The sequence below is a fragment of the Panthera tigris genome, chromosome E3, assembly GCF_018350195.1.
Source record: "Panthera tigris isolate Pti1 chromosome E3, P.tigris_Pti1_mat1.1, whole genome shotgun sequence".
Lineage (NCBI taxonomy): Eukaryota > Metazoa > Chordata > Mammalia > Carnivora > Felidae > Panthera > Panthera tigris.
Window position 1 is genome coordinate 1,821,818 of NC_056675.1, and position 20,060 is coordinate 1,841,877.

The following is a 20,060-nucleotide window of genomic DNA, read 5'->3' on the forward strand; positions in this document are numbered from 1 at the left end:
GGCGGCCCCAGCTCCGACAGAGCCGTCCTCGGGGCCAAGTAAGGTCCTCTTCAGAGCAGGGCCCGTCTTGAAACAAACACGCTCTGGAACCTCGTCGGCCACCAATCTCCAGACCACAAATGACACGTGGCCCACTGACACTATTCAAATCCGGCAAAGACGGAACCGATGGTCGACTCCAGCTCCGCGAGACACTCCAGCAAAATCCGGCCGCACACGCTCACCTTTCTGAGCGTCAAGAGACTCCCCGGCTATCCTCACTGCTCAGAACGCTCGGTCCTCCCACCGTGAGGGCAGAGGCCGGGTCGTGGCTCTATCCCCAGAGCCGGCCTGCTGTCCGCCAAGCGGCAGGCCTCAAACCTGCAAAGGATGACTACGGGATCGACGTTTGCCAAAATCTCAGTTCTATCACCAGGTGACAAGGCCGGCAGGAAACAGGCAGGCGTCACTCGCCTGTAGAGGAAACAGAGGCCACGATGGAGGGGACCTGGTCTGGGACACGAGACACCTTCGGGGTACCTGCCGCCACCTTGACTCTCGAGATGTGCCCACTACCCACCCCCGCTGCCGACCCCCGCTCACAGGCAGCCCGTCCCACCACCCCCGAGGGGGCACCCTGTCCCCGGCACGAGGCTTCCGCACCTGTTCTGAGCCACCCAGCCACACGGATGCCTACCAGGCAGGGTCTAGTTGAAGACAAGGCCGTGTCTCAGATCTCAGGGAAGAGGCCGCAGAAAGGCCATGGAAAGGAAGTGCTTCCTGCCACACAGTGGATATTCGCCACCCCACCCTCCCACCCCCTGCAGGCCAAGGTCCGCTCTCCACAGCAAGACCCAAACACCTCCAAGAACCGATCCCCGCCATCCCGTCGGCCTCCACCACACGCCCACACGCTGGCCGAACCACTTGGAACTGTGGTACGCCAGGTCGCTCTGGGTGGGTGGGTTCGTGTGAGCCCCTTCCCCACCAGGAACAAGGTCCCAGCCTCTCAGCTCAAGATCAAGGGCCACCTCTCCCAGGAGCCGTGCCTGACGGACCCGGCACCGGCCTGAGATACTGTAAACGCTCGCGCCACGCCCACACGGGTGCAACAACGGCAACGGTGACTCTGGCAGAGGCAGCATGAAGCAAGGGGCAGAGACAGGCCTTGGTGTCAGAGGAGAGACCCAGCCTCTGACACACAGAGCCGGCAGGGCTCTGCCCGTCCCTCCTCCCGTCTCTCACGGGATGGCTCGGGTCTCCAGTTAAAGCCCGTACATCAATCCCCGTCTCGCCAGCTGCCACGTGAAACGGTAAACGTTTAGGAAGGACTGGCTCCCTGAGCCCTCCGGAGCCGGCAGCGAACACTTATCCCTACTGTCACCTACTCCTGATTAAACCAGGCCACTATCCGAGCCACTCAGACACCCTGCTTAGCACAGCTCCCAGATCACGGAGGACAAAACCTGAAGAGCCATGAACATGTTTTCTGTATGTCGCTCAGTTGGGTCAGGGCCCCAGAGCCTCACAGAAAAGGCAAGTCTTCAAAGCCGCCCTCCTCAGGGCCCTACAGGTCAGCAGCGAGCTTCCCGCTCAGGGCACGGTCCCCTTGGTCAGAGGCCCTCCACTCACTCATGGCGGGAGGGGAGAGGCAAAGAGAGGACCCTCATCAGACAATCCTGCAACTCCCTAGGAGACACGTGTGCCCCAGAAGGGCCCTGCCTCCCCTCCTGCGGCGGAGCTGGCCAGGCTGCCCCGGGGCTCCCAGACACGCACACAAACGCACACACGCCTGTCCCTGGGACACCCCCTCGCTTGAGAGCCACGGGAGCTGCGTGCCAAGAGCCGAGGTCGGCGCTCTCAACATTACCGGAGGACACTGGCAGGTGCCAGATGTCTGCCAGAACCAAGAACTGCACCAGGGTCCCATCACCTCCTCTCCCGCGTGTGCGAGCCACAGGCTTCACCAACGTCACTGCCACAGCCCCACAGCGGTGCGGGGACCCACTCGCTCTCTGTGACCCATCCTGACCTCCCCGGTGCCACCAACCTTCTAAGACACAGGTAGGCGGCCAAACAGGTGAGGTTCCCATGCAGACCAGGGAAGACTGGCGTCCCATCTCCCAGGACATCTGGGGCCCAGCGCGGTCCCAAGGTGTCCTCGGGCCAAGGGCGTGCTCCCCCCACCAGGGGACGGGGACTGACTGACAAGCGCTGCCAGCTACCACATGCCAATCGCTCTGCCAGCCGATGGCTAGACGCCATCCCTGACGTGTAGACGAGGAAGCTCAGACTCGGGCAAGCCCGCAAGTGGCCCCCTCTGCGCAGCCTTCCTGCCAGGGAGAGGCCCTGGACCCCAGGCCTCTGCTGTTCCCCCTCCACGTTGCTCCCTAGGCCGGCCTGGCCACCTCTGCTAGTGGTCATGCGAAGATGACCCAGAGGGAGCCCTCAAATCCAGACCTGCGCACCCGTGACAACTCCCTCTGGCTATTTCTGTGACCCTTCAAACGCACATGTGCTACATAGAGTCCACAGCTCTCCCTTCCTAAGAGCCAAAACCTATCCCCGTGTCTGCCCCATCTGCCTGCACCCTCCCAGGCCCCCAACTGGGCCAGGTCACCTCCTGTCTCGCGTGCTGAGGACGTCTCTCAGCCTCTGCTCTGTCCCCGTGGCACCCCTGCTCCAAACTGGAGCCAGTCACTGTCACAGCCGGCTGCCCGCCCCATCCCTCGGCCTGCTCAGCAGCCTGTGGCCTCTGTCCTGGGCTGCACACTCACCCTCCCCTTCACACTTCATCCCCAACCTGCCCTGCCACCGCCTACCCCACCCCTCCCCTAGTACAAAGGCTCCCCGAGTACAGAAAGTGCTGTCCTAGGCCCGGCTATCCCTTCCGCCGTCTGGGTGGTGCGTTCAAGAACGTGTACCTCCCACGAGGCGGGGAGCATGCACTTGGGCGGCCGTGCCCAGTGCACAAACTCGCCCACCATACATTCTACCCACGGGCTCTCCACGACAAGTGGGACAGGAAGGACACTGGGGATCCTTGGCAGGGACAGCCTGTGGCCTCCGTGCCCCACCGCCAATTAACACAGACTGACCGATCCAGGAAGATAACTTGCAACCAAAGCTTCGATGGTCCTTCCCCAGGCAAGACGTCGATAAGGGACGTGGAATCACTGGCCAATAAAAACAGACTTCCTGAGTACAGGCCTCATTAAGTCGGTTAATGAAAGTCATTAAAGCAAGCCGGCTGGAACAAGTTCCTTTCCTCAGGGGTGAAGGGACTCAGATTAAGGGTGGAGACAGGCCACTGGTCGGTGACCCGGCGGTGTGCCGCTCCCAGCCCTACAGCCCCACAGCTGTGAGACACAGCTTCCTGGAGCCCGCAGCCCTTCCGGCCATCACTGAAACCAAGGCCGGCCTCGGGGACCCCCAAACTCTGCAGAGGGGACAGTCTCCCGCCCCGTCCCCTAACTATACCACATGCAGGAGGAAGCATCGCGTGCCTTTCAGAAACTGGGCTCTCTGGGCGCGACACAGAGCGAGAGAGCTTGGACCAGCGCCTCCAACACGGTGAGCGGGGGCTCAACGAGGCGCGTGCCGGCAGACACGTCAGTTGCACGTGCATCGAGCGCTTGCGCAAAGACGTACCAAAGCCAGCAGTGCCAGCGGCCGGCAGGAAGGGAGGCCTGTGGCCGGCAGAGCAAGAAGAGAACTGTCCCCATCGCCCCGACACGTCTTCTCAACGCCGAGCCACGTGAACGCAGCGCGTGTTCAGACGAGGGTCTCCAGCCCCCTGTGATCTCAAATGACCCCGGTCGCTCCACAACGGCTTCCCACAGGCCACAGAAAACACCCAGTGAACTTCCCGAAGCCCTGAGGCCTCAGCGTCTGTGCCCGGAGATGCCCGGGGTCCCCACCACGTCACCGCCTGTCACCACGAATGCGTGCCCTCAAGTAAAGACCCCACTTGCGGCCGCACAGGAACCTCACTCAAGATGAGCACCTGCGGAAGCGAAACGAGAGCAACAGCAGACACGGGAACAATTAACGCCGCGCCTCCTCGCCAAGGACAAACCCGCCGTGGCCTCCACGGAACTAAGACTTGGGGGAGACGTGAGGGCGGGAGGAACCGCCGAGCAGGGCCCCCGCTCCAGGCCAAGGGTCTCCACTCCCGCCCGTCCAGGGTGCACTCGCGGCCAGCAGCCCGAGTGAGGAAGACCCAGGCCTCCTGGTCCCAGCTGTGCCACACGAAGACCGGGCACGGCAGTACCAGCCCCTGGGGGGTGGCCGCCGCCACCCCCTGGCGCCTACCCAGCTGGTCCTCGCCTCTCCCTGCACCTGCACGCCTTCTTCCTACGTGCCCTGCCTCCTCCTCGTCCTCAGGACAGCCACCGCTGTAGGGCATGTTTCCCAGGAGACAAGAGCTCACCTGTAGCCACGGCCAGAGCCTGCGGTACACAGCAGGTCTGAGGAGCGTCCACCCAGCTGGCCCAGACGCCATCCCCACCGCCACCGGGGCCTGAAGCCCGCGCGGCGCACCAGAGCTGCGGGGGGGGGGGGGGGGGGGGGGGTGCGCGGTGCGGTGCAGAGGCGTCAACGCGTGCCCCAGCGTTCTGTCCCTGAGACGCCAACGACGACAGGGAGGTCCGGGCTTCGTACCCGGGAACAGTGGGAACGACACAGAAGCAACAGTGCAGCAAAGCCACGTCACACGGCCCATCGCGGCCGCCCCGCAGTCCCGTGCCGATTGGCAGCCACCATCTAACGGATAACCCCGCTTGGCTTCTAAGAACACAAATCTGCGCTCGTGCCGTGACCCTGCTTCACGGACACGTGGGCTCCCACTCGGTGCTCACAAAGGCCAGCCACCCTCCAAGCCGCGACCCCCAGCTCGTGTCCACACAACCAGAGCCTATGTTTCCAGGCAGCTCCCAGCCCCCTCCCCCTCTGCCTGGGGGTGGGGGACCTGGGCAGGGACGAGGGAGGACCCCCCAGGAGGACTTCAATAAGGCATCTCCAAGTTTGCAGCAACCGAACAGGGAGGTGCCTCCTCCCTCTCCAACCTAATCCCCGGGTAACCCAGCACAGCCTGTTTTGTCTAAATCCTCTCGCTACCTGGCTTTAGACTTTTTACAATCGATTTAACACGATGTACAGAGGCAGAAGGGCCGTGTCCATAAAGCTGGAATGAAGCTCTCCAAAGCGCTTCGAGGGCCACACCGCAAGTGCCGAACCACCAGGCACGTCCACCTGGGACAGGGCACCTGCCCCACCGTCTGCGCAGCCAGGGTGACCACACACGGGGCGGAGCCCCTCCAGGAAAGCGCTGCCCAGCTTGTATTGCCCACGGTGCGGTAGGCACGGCCTGCTGTGCGCACGGGGGCAGAGGGACAGGACTTTGCCCCAGGCTGCGGTCCCCGTCACAGCCCCCTGGGCAGCCCAGCCCCGTCCGGGACTGCCGCAGCGGGGCCCGGTGTGGGGAGCCGGCCCGTCGGGGATGCTGCTCCGTCCAGCCTCGCCACGCACGCCCGCTTCTGCCCGCTTCTGGCGAGCGGAGGCCAGACTCACATCTGAAACCTCAATGGGGAGCAAGGGACGGGCCGGGGCTGCTCCCCCGGACCCAGGATGGGCTGTAGCAGCTGAAGAAAGTCGGTTGTCAGGAAGCTCTCTGCCACACCTGTCGTCTGATTCCCACCGGATCACAACAGTGTGAACAACACGGGAGCCTTGTCGCCGCAGCCAAGCCAGCCGACAGGGGCCCCGTCCCAAGTCACAGCTAAGCACACACACGGATGCACAAAAGCAGAGCAGTCCTACTACGACTCACTCGGCAAACGTCTACCACATGCGCTGGCTGCCAGGCTCGGAGCCTCTGAACACAAGCCCCGCTCTTCCTTCACGAGACCGAAGACTGAGGATGCCCAGCAGAGGGACAAACACGTGGTCGAGAGTCAATCACGACAACGCCTGCTTCTGTCGCTGGCCTCCACGGGGACCTGCAGAGCCAGGATGGGCTCACAAGTCTCCGGGCCCTGCCGGCACAGCTCTGGGGCCGCCGGGGCCCAGCCCGCCCCAGGAGCGCAGGCCGACAGAGAGCCCAGGGTGGGTGAAGGCGCCCCTCCGGGGCCGGGGCTCCCAGAGAACAGCTTCCGGTAGACAAAGGAGCCGGTGAAAGAACAATGCCACGTCCACGGCTGAGGCCACAAGAAAGAGCCACCCTTGCAAGCGCCCAGAAGGTGAGACTCTTGCCCAACCTCCTCCTCCTCGTCTGGAGCCGCAAAAGAAACCAAACCGAGACCAAGAGAAACGGTGAAAGAAGCTTGACGGCACGCCCCCCCGCCCCCCCCCCCCCCCCCCAGCGCCGGCAGCGCCTCATGTCCCGAGCGACCCCAGACCCGGGGCATTAGAAATGGCGACCAGAGGACGGGCGGCCACAAAGGTGTCAGGGGCGGCCAATAAGAAGGAATCGTGCTCCGCCTCACTGTCATCCTGACTGGCCTCACACATCACACATCGGGGGCGACCGGTCACCTGGCCAGCCAACAAAGGCCGCTGAGAGGGAAGCATGCAGGTCGGTGCCGGGTTCCCGTGTCCATTGCGGGTGACAGGCCAGCAGTTTCAGGGGCACGGCCGCCAGGCCTGAGAGCCAGCGAGACCCGCCAGCCTCTCGGCCTCCCTAGCGCCAACATCCTCCGAGACCCGTCACTCCGTCGAACCTGCGGGCTTCCTGACAGGCGCTACGCCCTCCCAGCCGGACTGAAACCAGGCCAGATCCGGGGACAAAAGGACGGGGGAAGGAGCCAAATCGCAGAGGCTCACACGCCACCAGCAAGTCATTTCCTCTACAAAATTAGGGGCTTGACTACAGAGGGACTCAACGTGCATTCCAGGCCCGCTGATAAGGCTTCCTACAGTGGGAACCGCCAAACTTTTCAAAAGCCGCCCGCTGGAGAGTCCTGCCTCCTCGCGGCACCGCGGCCCCACACCGCGTCTCTGCCGAGACCTCGAAGAGCGTGCCGCCCAAACTAAGCGGTGCCACTCGTACGCCGGACGGCGTTTCTGGAGGGCAGTCCGGCACCATCTGCCGATCTCAAGCACGTCCGTCTTTGAGGCAAAACGCCTGCTTGAGAATCTGTCCGGCCACTCAGGCGCCGCTCACACCGCGAACCGAAGTGTCCGCCAACGGGCCTGAGGCAACACAGAGCTCGTCCACTTCGCGGAGCGCCGTGCGGCTCTTCGGTTCAGCAGTGCCGCGTGCCGGTGCGGAAGTACCGCTGGAAATCCACCGGGAACGTGCAGGACGCGGACCGAGCGCCGTGTGATGGAGGGCACCACAGGGCTCGCGTGCTCGTACGACTTCCAGAAAGCCACACGAGAACAGAGGCAGCGGACGGGGCCTGGACACACCGGGGGTGAGCACGGGGACCCCAGGCCCCCTCCTCTGAGAAGAGCACCCCAGGCACGAGAGCACTGCACGATGGGGACCGGGCGGCGGTGACAGAGAGCCAGCCTGGCTGAGGGCGATGCGAGGTGGGAGGGCAGCAGTCAGGGGAGGGCGGGAGGAAGGAAGGCGACTTTCACTTTCTGTCCTCCCCCCAACCCCCACCCCCGACCCGACCCCCCCCCACCGCCGATGGTGAATTTAAGCAGTCATGCCCACGGCACCTGCCCCGAGGCCCCAAGACGCAGGCCGGCAGACAGAGCCCGGGTCAGTCCCGCTGCCCACGGGCCTGACTGGCTCAGGGGATGGGCTCCACCCAAAATGGAAGCTTCAGCACCCCCACCACAGCCTCCCATCGCCCACAGATCAGCTCCACAGAGGCGGGACGCACGTACGAGCACGCACACGCGAGCGGCCGCCACAGTAGCCGAGGACAGGCGACTTCCGGCACGTTGCCAGGGCCCCTCACGCCCCCATCGCATCCCAACCCGAGACGTGCGTGGCCTCCTAGCACCCGGCGTCAGCAGGTCTCCCCCACGTCCGAGCACCGTAGTCGGGCTCATCGCTCGTGGCTGCGGAGCACCCCCTGAGGACGCGTCGACCCACTCCCCGCGGCCGGGCAAACCCGCCGTCCACACGCGCAGGCTGGTGGGAACAGGCCGCTGTGAAGACTCCGGGACTCGTCTTTGTGAGGCCGCGTTTCCACCTCTCTTGGGTGAGAACCAGGACGGAAGAGCCAGGTCACGTCGTAAACCTGCAGGAAGCCACCAAATGGTTTCCCAAGTGCCACCTGGCCCAGGGTTTGCCTCTTGCCTTCACCGCGTCTTTCTGAGAGCAAAGGTGTTTCTCGTCTTGGGGAACTCTAAGTGACCGATTTTTTTTCATCTTTGGTTCACGCTTTTGTGTCCTAAGCTTCCAGAGCCTTGGTGTTTCCCCAGGTTAGGTCCACGCCCCACTGGTTCAATGCTGGAACAGTAAGGGACCAGAATCTACATCTGTCCATACAGACATCCCCCTGCATCAGCACCGTCTGTGGAAGACTGACTCTTTCCCACTGATTTATCTTGTCACCTTCGATGGAGACCAACAGATTCCATACTCTTGGGTTATTCCGGAACTTTCTAGTCTTTTCCGTCGACGTGTAAGTCTATCCTTATACCATTAACCCACTGCCTTGATCAATACAGTTTATGGTGCATCTGGAAATTAACCATCATAAGCCCACGGTTTCTTTTCAAAAACAAGGCTGGCTATTCTAGATCCTTTTCGTCTCCATAGAAACTCCAGAATCAGTTTGCTGGTTTCTACCAAAAGGCCTGCTGGGACTTTGGTTGGGAATGCACTGGAGGTGAGTATGAATTTTAGCACACTGACGTGTCCCCACCACGGACTCCTCCAACCTGCGAGCATGGGATCGCTCTCCAATTGCTGATATCACTGCTAGATGACTTCCTGTTATTCTAGAAAGAACTTCTACTTTACAGCGTGCAGATTTCCGTTGCATTCAGCCTCACATTTCCAACGCGACTCTTCGGGGCTGCGTGCCTCCAACTGTTCGCTGCTGGCACACAGAAACTCAGTCCGCTTGTGTGCGTTGTCCTCGTAACTGTGAACCTGCCAGACCTACTACTTCCGGCTCTTTACAGATGCCCAGAGACGTCCTACACGGACGATCGTGCTGCCCCCCACCAGAGACAGCTTTACGTCCTCCCGCCCGGCCACGGGCCTTTCCTCCTCTCTCCCACTGTGCGCTGGCCACACCGCCACTGCCGCTGCAGAGGAGCGGGGAAAGGGCGGGCTAGACGCAGGGACAGCAGGTGCCGCATCTTGGGGAGGGGGGGACCCTTCCACTCCTACACTGCTCAAAGGTTGCGATCGTGCGTGGGTGCTGAGTTCCCACCAACGTCTCCGCACCTACCGAGACGATCACGTTTCCTCTCTAACCTATTTAAATAGCAAACGACCCCGGTTGTCTGAAGGGAAAGGCCCGTCTACTGCTGCAGGTACCCCCTTTGCTCCATTTTCCCACCGGCCTCTCCGTCAGTCTTTCCCCAGTGCCCCCGGAAGGTCACATCCAGGCTGACACAGACACAGAGTGTCTCCTGGTGCCCGCCTTCAGCACCTTCAAACCTTTCCGCCGGGCCGCGCTCCCCGGACAAGGCTCAGCACGTCACAGCTCTCCGCACGCCGGCGCGATCTGTGTACTGCTGCCGAACCCCTCAGTCGGCTTTCGCTGCCCCGGGATGGGAACCTGCAGGCACCACCCTCCCCCCCCCCCCCCGAGTACGCAGGCCCCACCCAACACGGTGCAGTATTCCTTCCCACCAGGACTCTCCGAGTCCGGCGGCCCATCTGCCTCCAACCCACAGGACCCACGTGCTGGAGACAGGCGTCCAGCAACATCCGGGTGGACGAGGCTGTCTGGCAGACAAGGAAACTGGCACGGGGCTTCCCTACAGGGTCACACTGCCGGACCGCCCCAGCCAGCTCACGTAACCAGCTCCCTGACACCTCTGGGCTCCTCAGGATGTGAGAAATCCCGAACCGGGAGAAAGGTGGCAACGGTCAGGCCGTGTCAACTCCAGGGGGTTGGTCTGTTCCAGGCATTAGACCCGACCTATTCCCAACCTTGGCAAGGCCGCAGGGCCCTCCAAGAACGTGCGAAGAGCCAAAGCCTTGCGCCCAGAGGAAAGCCCATGCAAGGAATATCTGTGCTAAGACACCAGAATCTCATAGGCATCAAGCATTTGAGGATCAGAGGCTGGGCAACAACAGGGCAGGGGTGGGACAGTCAACGGCAGCCAGCCGGCCACCTACAGGCTACTCCTCCAGGCCGTGGCTGTAGCACGTGAGGTCCACGGGGAGCAGCAGAGGGCCTGGAAGAACTACAGGCAGAGGTCTGGAGCCAGAAAGCCAAAGGGCCCGAGGCGCTCAAGGCGCAGGGAGCAGGATCACGGGGCCAGGGGCGCCACCTAGTGGCGGCAGCTCTCAAAGCCCAGGAGACCCTGGACAGGATCCGGGGCCTGGGGGTCACGACACACACACACACCAAGCGACACACGCCAAGCGAGTCCCTTCAGTCCCAAAGTGGCGGCAAAGCCCTGGCCTAAAGGCCAGGAGAATCAAGCCTGCCAGGTCCTAAGGTCCTAAGGCCCTCCCGGCCCCTCCAGCTCCTGCTTCTGGGGCACCTGCTGGACTGGAACTCACTGCCGTCTCTCGGAGCCGGCTGGTCTTGCTCTGGCATGAAAACAGGTTTTCACAGGGAGAAGGTCTGACTTCCATGGTGAGAAACCACTATTCTAGAAAAATCTTTCCACTCGCAGATATGTAAAATGAGGCACAAGACAGCCCCACAACCCTGAGGGCCAGGCGGGGGCCAAACAGAGATTCAGGCACCGCTCACCGAGGTCTGACAGTGAGCCGCAGACACGACGGCTACGCTGTCGGAGGCCACCCACCCTACACCCACCCGGGGCCGACCCACCCCGGCCACCCACAGTGGTCTCAGCGCTCCCGACCGGGTCCACCCCTCCCTCCTTGCAGGGATCCCAACTTCTCCCTGTGCCCTATTTCCCTCCGCCCGTCTCCCTCCCCATATTCAACTCTGCCGGACGTAGGCTCCCCCAGGTCTCCCTCCCCGCTCACAAGCTCACAAACCTCCAACTGCCCAAGACCTGACAAAAGAGGATGGCCCAACTCCTCCTCACGGCATTCAAGGTCAAGTGCGGTCTTGGACAGACTGACTCCCTGCATTTGGACCAACACACAAGCCTGCGACCCACCGACTGTTACAGGACACACGGACCCACCTCAGAGGGACACAAGTGACTGGAGGTGAAGCCCACCCAGGCGCCCTGCTGCGGACAGGAAGGGTGAACAGGAGACACTGAGGTTCCCCAGGGGCCCCCGCGGTGGCCAGGCACAGAGTGACCGGGCACACGACAGAAAACCTGCCCCTCCGGGGGACCCTCACCAGGGGTGCCGGGACGCAAGGGCCACAAGGATGCCTCACTGCCTCCCCAGAAGCCTCCGGCTGCTCAGAAGGGAGGCCAGCACCGCTCCGCAGTACGTGACTTGTAAGCCTCCACACACACGGCCAGGCGCGCGCTGCATTCCCGGCGACGGGAACACTGGCCCAGGGCCAGGCACAGATTGGCGAGGGGCCCACGAGCCAGGGGAGGGCAGAGACGCCAGGGACAGACTCACACCCTCCTCTCCCTCCCGCCCGCCCCAAGCAGCCCCCACCTCTGAGAGCCCTCGACCACCCCCCTCCTCTGCCTCTCCAGGGCCCGGCCACCGAGTGAACACATGACACACACACACACAGGTGCGTGATCAGGCAGAAGCAGCACCCCAGCTGGCGGTCTGCCCGCAGACCTCTGCAGGCCCCCCCACATCCCCCCCTGCGTGCCAGCCACACTCAGGGAGGCCCTCCGATTTGGAAGCGAGACCAAAGGGCCAGAGGAGGAACCACACTTTCCGCCCCGGCCAGAGGCGACCGCCAGCTGTGCACCAGCCCCAGGATTGACTGATGTCGAGGGCTTTGTGGCACATGCTGGGCGTTCAGACATTCCGCCAGCTGGTCTGATCGGGCACGAGTGGGCCTCTGATCTCCCACAAGAGAAAGAAGTCACAGAGGTTTCTCTTCTGACGAGCCTCCCTAGGTGCAGGAGGGAAGCGTTCTGGTGAGTTACTAAGCCCAGAGAGTAGGTGAGGCACCACCGGGTCAGCCCTCCACGAGTCTGGCGGCGGGTGCAGCTCAGGAAGGAACAGCAGCCTCGTCTGTCCTCTGGGACTCAGCAGGGCAAAGAGACGACGAGGAGGCATTTACAAGGGACAGACACCGAAGTCAGTAACGCTGATGGAAACCACGGCAGGTTCCAGAACCAGCCCTCGGACAGTGTAATTACGGGACAGTTCTTTAAAGAAGGCTCTCAATCTTGGCCCGGTTTCCAAGAGCGGCAGGAAAGACAACAGGGAGCTACAGTCTTAAAGTCGCACAAGCTGACAAAACAAGAGGCTCCTGAAACACCACAGCTCCAGACGAACAGGGACGATTGGTCTCCCACCAGCCCTCGCCCAGAACAGAACAACCAGACGAGGACAGAGCTGTTGGGAGGAGTCTATCCACAGGGGGGCCCAAAGTCCCGGGAACCGAGGGACAGGCAGCGATGCTGGAGAACAAGGGGCAGTAGCCCCCAGGACGGGCGGCAGGGAGCAGTGGAAAGGTGCCCCCCCAGGCCGTCCGGGCCATCAGAGGACAAGGTGCCAGCTCACCGCCCAGCTGCCCCCACCGCTGCCCCTCTGCATCCTGCCGCTCCCCTGCTGGCACGCCGCGGGGTCCTGACGGGACAACGATGCTCCCTTCTCACCCCTGACAACTCAGTCCATCTCCCCGTCTTCCATCTGCCTAAGGGGAATGGCTCGCCCCCAAAAAGCAATCGCTCCCTCAGTATAGGCAAAGGTCCTTTAACAGAAGCCACGGCTGCAGTACGGTCAAACGCCTGCCACCACGCCACCACCGACCTTAAAGGAGAACGTTAAGACTTGGGCAGGGACAGTCCCCTAGTTGCATTTCCCTCCTGTCAGCAAAGTGCCGCGTCAAACCCAACAGGCGGTTGCACAAGCCGCCAGGCGGCCTCCAGCAGGGCTTCTGCCAGGGGCTCCAGCCGCCGGGGGCCCAGGGGAGGCAGGACCTCACCGCCGGGGGCGCCCTCCGCCTACCTGATGTTCAAGCCCGTGGTCTGTTCCAGACGCTCCCAGCTCTGCAGCTTTGCCAGCAGCTTCTGCAAAGACAAGGAGGCGAACGCTGAGGGTGCCACGACCCCAGCATCTTCCCCCACCCCTGCCAAGGCCTCCGCGGCGAGCGACCCGCCGCCCTTCTTCACACAACCCCACGTCGGTCCCCAGACCACCCAGCCTCATGCGGAGCTGTCGGCGACAAGGAGGAGGTTAAGTCTCCCTGACCCCTCAGAAGAGCCTGCCCTCATCTCAGCCGAACGCCTCGGGGCATGGAATCCACTCCGGAGCAGACAGCTCCCGCCCAACTACGAGTGCGCCTCTTTGCGGCCGGCCCCGCAGACTCAGGAAGAAGCAGGCCGAGCGGCCCCGAGGCAGACCGGGCGCTGAAGCCACAAGACCCCTCGCCCCTCCCCCGGTCCAGGGGTTCCACGGGACGCCGGGCCCCAGGGCAGATGCACTCAGCCCTAGCGCCCAAGTGTCCACAGTGGACGTGGCCCCACAGGGAGAACGGGAGAAGGTGGGGACGTCCCCCACCTGGCGCCACGCGCAGGGCTGCCTGACCCTGCGTTCCTCACGCTGCTTCACGCGGACCTGCATTCCAGGTCAGTCTCCCTCCCCTTCTGGAACGGAACCACCTGAGGGCAAGAAGCGCGTGCCTTCGTCCGGCCTCCCGTGCCCGTCGCCCGGGCCAAGCACGGTCCTGGCATCACCGCACTCCCTCGGTCCCTCGAGTGGCCCCTACCACGTGAGGGCATGGGCCGGGTAACAGAGCTGGGCACAGAGCCGATGCTTAGCGACCACCTACCGACGCCAGGCCCTGGGGAAGTACTCGCCGTGAATTCACGGAGCCCCCACAGCCCTGCAAGGCACACTCTGATGCTCCTCGATACACAGGTGCACGGAGAGGTTAAGCAACTTGCCCGGGGCCACAGAGCCAGCGAGCATCCATGGCAGGATGTCCCAGAGGCAGTGTGACTCGAGAGACAAAGCCTTAACCGGTGTCACAACTGTCCAGAGGAAACACTCCGTCTGGGGCTGCGTCTGCGGGCCAAGCTCACACGTCAGCCAGCACCTGCGAGGAGCTCGGCTCCCACCCCGTGAGGCCACAGGCCTCCGCTGTGACCAACTGCGGGACAGCTGCCAGCACGTTGCCACCACCCAGGAAACGACGCAGGGCTGCACGGCTCATAGGTGAGGCGGCAGGGAACGACCTGGGGGGGGGGGGGGCCGTGCAGAAGGACAGCGAGACCGGGGGACAGAGACCAGGAGGCTGAGCGCTAGTGTAACGTGTGCGCACCGGGCGAGACAGGCTCCCGCGCCCCCCGGAGCGCCCACGGGAGAAGCGCCCACGGGAGAAGCGCCCACGGGATGCTTTCGGCACCGCGCCCTCGCACCAGCTCTACGAGCACGTCCCACAAACGCCAGCATGCGTCCCAACAGCAGACACAGGAGAGGAAACGGAGCCGGGCGTCCGTGCCATCTGCGGGTGGGAGCCGGTCTGTGTCAGGCGCCCCGCACCACGTCCCCTATCTGTACCAGTTTTCCAATTTCTTCCGGGGGGCTGAGAACAGAGCACGCGCTCTCACAGCTCCTCCTGGAGGCTCTCAGGAAGAACCCACTCCTGGCCCTCTCTCCGGCTTCTGGAAGCGCTCACCCTCCTCCACCTCGACGCCCCCACGGCAGGGGGCCGGGTCCTCCCCACAGGACACCCGCCTCGGCCCCCCGCCTGCACAACGATCCGCGACCGGGGGCCCGCTGGCTCCCGGTGGAGTCTCCCCACCGCGGGCCAGCTCGCCGGCACCCACACGTGCGGCCAGGCGGCTCCGGGGCCGCTGCTCCGCCCACGGCACCGGCCCGGCAGCTTCCACGTCTCAGGCGGGCAAGCGCAAGGCGGGCCCGAAACACCCGGGGTCCCCCACCCGCAGCACGCCCCCGGCCTCACCTCCTTCTCCAGCTCCAGGACCGCCAGGCTTTCCTGCATCTTCTCCTGGCGCCCCAGCCGCCGCCGCAGGCCCTCCAGCTCCTCCCTGAGCAGCCCGTTGGTCTCTCGCATCTCCCTGGGGGGCCGGACACCGCATCCCTCAAAGCGCCGCCACGCACAGGCAGGAGAAGGAGCCGGGACAAGGAGTGCAGCCCCCCCCCCCCCCCGCCCCTCTGCCCCGCCGCCCGCACCGCTGCTGCCGCCCGCCGCCCACCCCGCCTCACCGCAGGCAGGCGCTCTCCTCCCGCAGCTGCTTCAGCTCCCGCTCCATCTTGGGCAGCCGCACCAACTCCGACTTCATGTTCTTCACGACCGCAGCATCCTGCTCCTGCAGGGACAGCTTCTGCTCCAAATCCTGAGTGAGGCCGGGGACAGACAGGACAGAGTCGACCTCCACGGCCCCGGCTCGCCCTCGAGGTGTGCCTCTGTGCCACGTCCTCGGCACTCACTTCCAGGGCAGTCGTGCCCGCTCGGGGGCAGGACCCTAGCGCAGGTCTGCCCCGGGGCATGCGGCAACGGTGCCCCGAAGAGACGCCTCGGAGAAACACACACACCGTCCCCCCACGCTAGACCCACTCCTGCCACACGAGCACCCAAGTGACAGGCGAGTCTCTTCCACGGGACAAAGCCTCTCCTCTAAGATCTCCAGTTCCGAGACACCCTGAGGACGACCGGCACCCAGCAGCGGCAGGTCCCCCAACAGGCTCGGTCGGTCAGTCAACAAATGTTTACTGGGCCCAGCTCTGTGGCAGATACGGGGTCATGCAGCGGGGACAGGGTGACGCAGGACACACGGGAGGCCTCTGCACTTGCGCTCTGGTGGAAGGGCAGACACAGGCCGTGAAGGCGAGCGAATCCGGGGAGGTTGACCGGTGGGGAGGGGGGGGGGGGGGGACCAGGGCGGAGGTGACGTACCCGAAAACAACACCTGGAACAGCAGAGGGAGCCGGAGGCCCAACGGGGGAGCCGGCTGGGGAGGGGCCGGGAGGAGCCCAGGTCACTCGGGCTGGGGTCCGGAGCCCCAAGTTCCTCCGCAGGCAGGGCCCCCACCTCCGGACGCCCAGCCGCTCGCTCCTCTCGCTCGTGCGGCATCCCCAGCACCAAGCGCGGGCGCGCCACGCACAGACAGGCAGCGGTGTCAGCGGTACCAGGGCGCGGGCAGCTCACCGTCCCCAGGCGCCCTAAGCACACCCCCACCGAGGAGGCAGGAGGGGAAGAGCCCCCCGACACGGCCCGTGTCTGAGACGGAGTCACTCACCCTGATCCTCTGCTCTTGGTCAGCCCTCGCTTCCTGGCGGGCCTGGAGCTCCTGGACCTTCTCGTTAGCCTCCTGACATTTCCTGTCCGGAGAAAGGCACATGACGTGCAGAAACAGGGGTGTGTGAAACCAGCGGCTGTCCTCACCCCGGAGGCTCTCCAGGGTGGACCCTCACAAACATACTCCACCCCCTCCCCCCTCCCAGGGCACTGTGGCCCGTACCCTCGGGTCAGGGTGGGTGGCGAAGTCCACACCACGTGCAGGGCCCTGCCCAGCCTGCCACCGGCCCTGGTACAGCCACAGCCGAGGACCCACCAGGGACTGGCCCCCCCACACCCCCCCAACGCTGCCCAGGAGCGTCCAGAGCCCTCCTAGGACAGCATCTGCGAAGGCAAAGGCCTAGCTCCCAGGGAGAGAACTCAGCCTTCTCACCTCGCAGACTTCTGTCCTGCTCAGAGAGCTGCCTCCACTTGGAAGTCCTCTCCCGTCCACCCCACCCACCACCCCGGGGCGCCCTACATGGCCTTTAAAGGGAAGCTCTCTGCGAGGGGAGAAACTACCACTCTCCGCTATTGTTCTCAGAATACATAAAACACTTAGTGGCCAGCTTCAGTGGCCCCTGTGTCTGCCCCCAACAGCCTGTGGACGGGGAGGACAGACCAGAAGGGCCCCCGGAGGTTCTTGGGGCTTGGCACAGGCAGCACGCCTGGTTGCTGGGTGCTCAGACCACAGAGGGCACAAAAGGAGCCCGGGTCCTCCTGTTCTTCCACACAGTTAACAACCAGACCCGAAACTCAGCCCAGGCCCCAGCAGGCCTGCCCGCACCACGCCCAGCGAAGGCGCAGAGCCCCGCCCCCTGCACGCCCCCCCCCCCCCCCCCCCCCCCCCCCCCCCCCCGCTCACTTGCGCTGCAAGGCCAGCTGCTCCTGGAGCTCCTGCTTCTCAGACTCCAGGCTCTTCACCTGCATCTCCTGGTTCATCACGCTCCACTGCAGCTCCGAGACCTTCCCCTTCAGCGTGCTGATGGTCTGAGAGCAGAGCGGGCGGCCCAGAGCAGCTGAGCGGCTGCGGGCGCACAGAGGCGAGCCGCCCACCCCGCGGCCGGCGGCGGGACAAATGCCCCCACGAGAGCCTGCCCCTCCCATCCCCCTCCTGAGGGCAGGGACACAACCTGGGAGGGCATGCCACCCCTCACCCCATCCCTGGCTACGCGGCCTGCCTCGCATTTCCCTCAAGCAAATGGGAAGAGACCGGGTCGTGGTGACGGGCTGCTCCCGAGACCGCCCGGGCCGGGTGACATCTGCCACTCAGGACCCTCGCTCGTTCCTAGCGTGCTTGCATGGCTCTCCCTCCACGCCTGCCCCGGTGTCTCCATCCGAGATGAACCCCCACCATGCCATCATCCCAGCTGAAACACTCCCTGTGAACCACAGCCAAGTCCCTGCCAACAGGTCGGAAACGGGGACTGAGGCCATCCTCAGAAGGCTACAGGAGCCCCACAGAACGGAGGAGCTGCGGGAAGACCGTGCAGACCCCGTGCCCTCATCCAGAAACAGGGAGAAAGGAGAGCGGAGGCTGGGGAGGCTGGGGAGGCTGGCGAAAGCAGGGCCTTGGGACTTTCAGGGGCAGAACTTCTGCCCGGCCGTCAGACCACACCCTCACCCGGTGACCTCTAGTGACCATCTGCTGACCGCTCTCCTTCTGTGGCTGTCCCAGGGAAGCCAGCTCAGAGGCGTCCCTGTAAATTAGCCTCCTGGAGCGGAGGATGAGAACCGAGGACCCGCACCAGCGAGGAGGCCCACCCCTGCCCAGGACCCATGTTTGTGGGGGCCCAGGGGCACTGACACAGGCCATCCACGTCCCACACTCCGGCCATCTGCATGGTCTGCTCTGTTACGATGGCGCCTGCCAGCCTGGGAACCCAAGAAAAACGAAGGTACTAAAATACACTGATCTAAGAAGACAGCCTTCGAGAAGTCTTCCCGAACTCCAAACACGCACACCACACACCCGGTGCTGCGCTGGATACGGGACAGATGGCTGGCCGCACGCAGGACGCCGCTGCATGGAGGCCGGGCCGGCAGCAAGAGGACTCCCTGCTGACGGACTTCTCGAACCAGGCACCCCGTAAGAGAGCGCGGTGCGGGAACAGCGACAGCCTCGGTCACCAGGGAGGGCTTTCTCCAAGGAAGTAAAAAGTAACAAACAAAATTCAGCGTCCTCCTTCCTGACTGGCCGAGACCTTTCCCACTTCCGTGGCGGTAGCCTCCCCCCCCCATCCGGCTCTGTCCCCCGCCCCCGTGGGCCGCACACCAGCCTCCCGCACGCAGGCCCCGGGGAGCACGCAGGCCCCAGGACACAGCTCGGGCAAGCACGCCAAGGGCGACACGGGGACTTGTCTTGAGCCGATCACGGCTCCGCTCCTGCCAGCATCCACATCAGAAGACAGATGTAGGAACAACGTTAACATACTCCCCAGCGTCGCCAAGGCAAAAATAACCTGCCGCTTCCCGAGATCTATCAAGTGGAGACGCACGCAGAGACAGAATACCAACGATCCCGCGCCCCCGCTCCTCCCCCGGCAGCGCTTCATCTCCTTCCTCCCGGCGCCCGCGAGCCGCAGCAACACCGCAAAGGGACAGGGAAGGTCAGGAGAGCCCCGTCTCCACCAGCATCAGCGTCTGGGCTCTGCTTCTGAAATTTATACAACCTTCAACGGGTCGAGGGAATAAGGAGCAGGGCTCGGATGTGCTCTGGCTTCAAAGGCGCTCTCAGATGCTAACAGACCTACTAATCAAAGACATGCAAATCCAGAAGCACCACTCACGTCTCCGGAAGAGACAAAAAAAGGTATCTAGGTATTTCCAGAAGACTTCCAGAAGATCCACGACAGGAAAGGCTACAGGGAAACCAGAACCCTCAACAATGCTGTCAGGACAACACGGCAACTGGCAGCAGAAGCCAGCGACCTCAAACCCCACTCCTAGGAACGCGCCTGAGTGAGCAACTCAGTAGAAACAGAAAGTACACGCCACCTGCCGCGTTCGTATCCCGTACGTACTCATACCAGGACGCACGCACGTAAAACAGTTTTTTTCGTGACAAAACACGGGCCAGTCGACCATTAAAAGTCCTAATGACAGAGACTAAGACAACGTTTGACTCATTAACTGAAAACCACGAGTGGAAATGAGGATCTGTATCCGGATTACGACGGACGACGCAGAAACCATCGGCGCAGGAGCGGGAAGGGGACTCTGAGGAGACCGGCCCCGCAGGACGCGGCCGCCCCGGGGCGGGCCCTCACCTCGCCGGCCGCGGCCAGGCCGTCCTCCTTCTCCCGAAGCTTCTGGCCGGCGGCGTCCAGGCTCTGCCGGCACCGCCTGTGGCGCTCCAGCTGCTCCTTCATCCTCTCCTCCGCCTCGGCCTCGCGCTCCTGCAGCTGCCGGATGCGCGTCAGGAGCTCCTGGTTGCGGTCCACCTCGCGCTGCCAGAGCGGGGACAGAAAGCGGGGACAGTGAGCGGGGGCGGGGCGGCCCAGCCCACCCTCCCCGGGGACAGGCGCGGCCATGCCGCACACCCCGCTCCCGCGGCGCACATCACCTCCCGCAGCCCTTCACCCCCGCCACGCGTCTTATGCCGGGAAGGCAGCCGCA

The 20,060-nt window shown here is 63.9% G+C and overlaps 1 protein-coding gene across 2 annotated transcripts in view; it reads right to left on the minus strand.

Annotated features, from left to right (window-relative positions):
• Positions 1-20,060, minus strand: part of MAD1L1 (mitotic arrest deficient 1 like 1) — a 316,953-nt gene that overhangs the window by 289,298 nt on the left and 7,595 nt on the right. For both annotated transcript variants that reach the window (XM_042971184.1, XM_042971183.1), the window contains 6 exons: positions 19,712-19,891; positions 17,308-17,432; positions 16,405-16,486; positions 15,371-15,501; positions 15,108-15,222; positions 13,148-13,209 (listed from right to left, as the gene is read on the minus strand). In XM_042971184.1, coding sequence (XP_042827118.1) covers positions 13,148-13,209; positions 15,108-15,222; positions 15,371-15,501; positions 16,405-16,486; positions 17,308-17,432; positions 19,712-19,891 — 695 coding nt within the window. The remainder of the gene's footprint in view (positions 1-13,147; positions 13,210-15,107; positions 15,223-15,370; positions 15,502-16,404; positions 16,487-17,307; positions 17,433-19,711; positions 19,892-20,060) is intronic.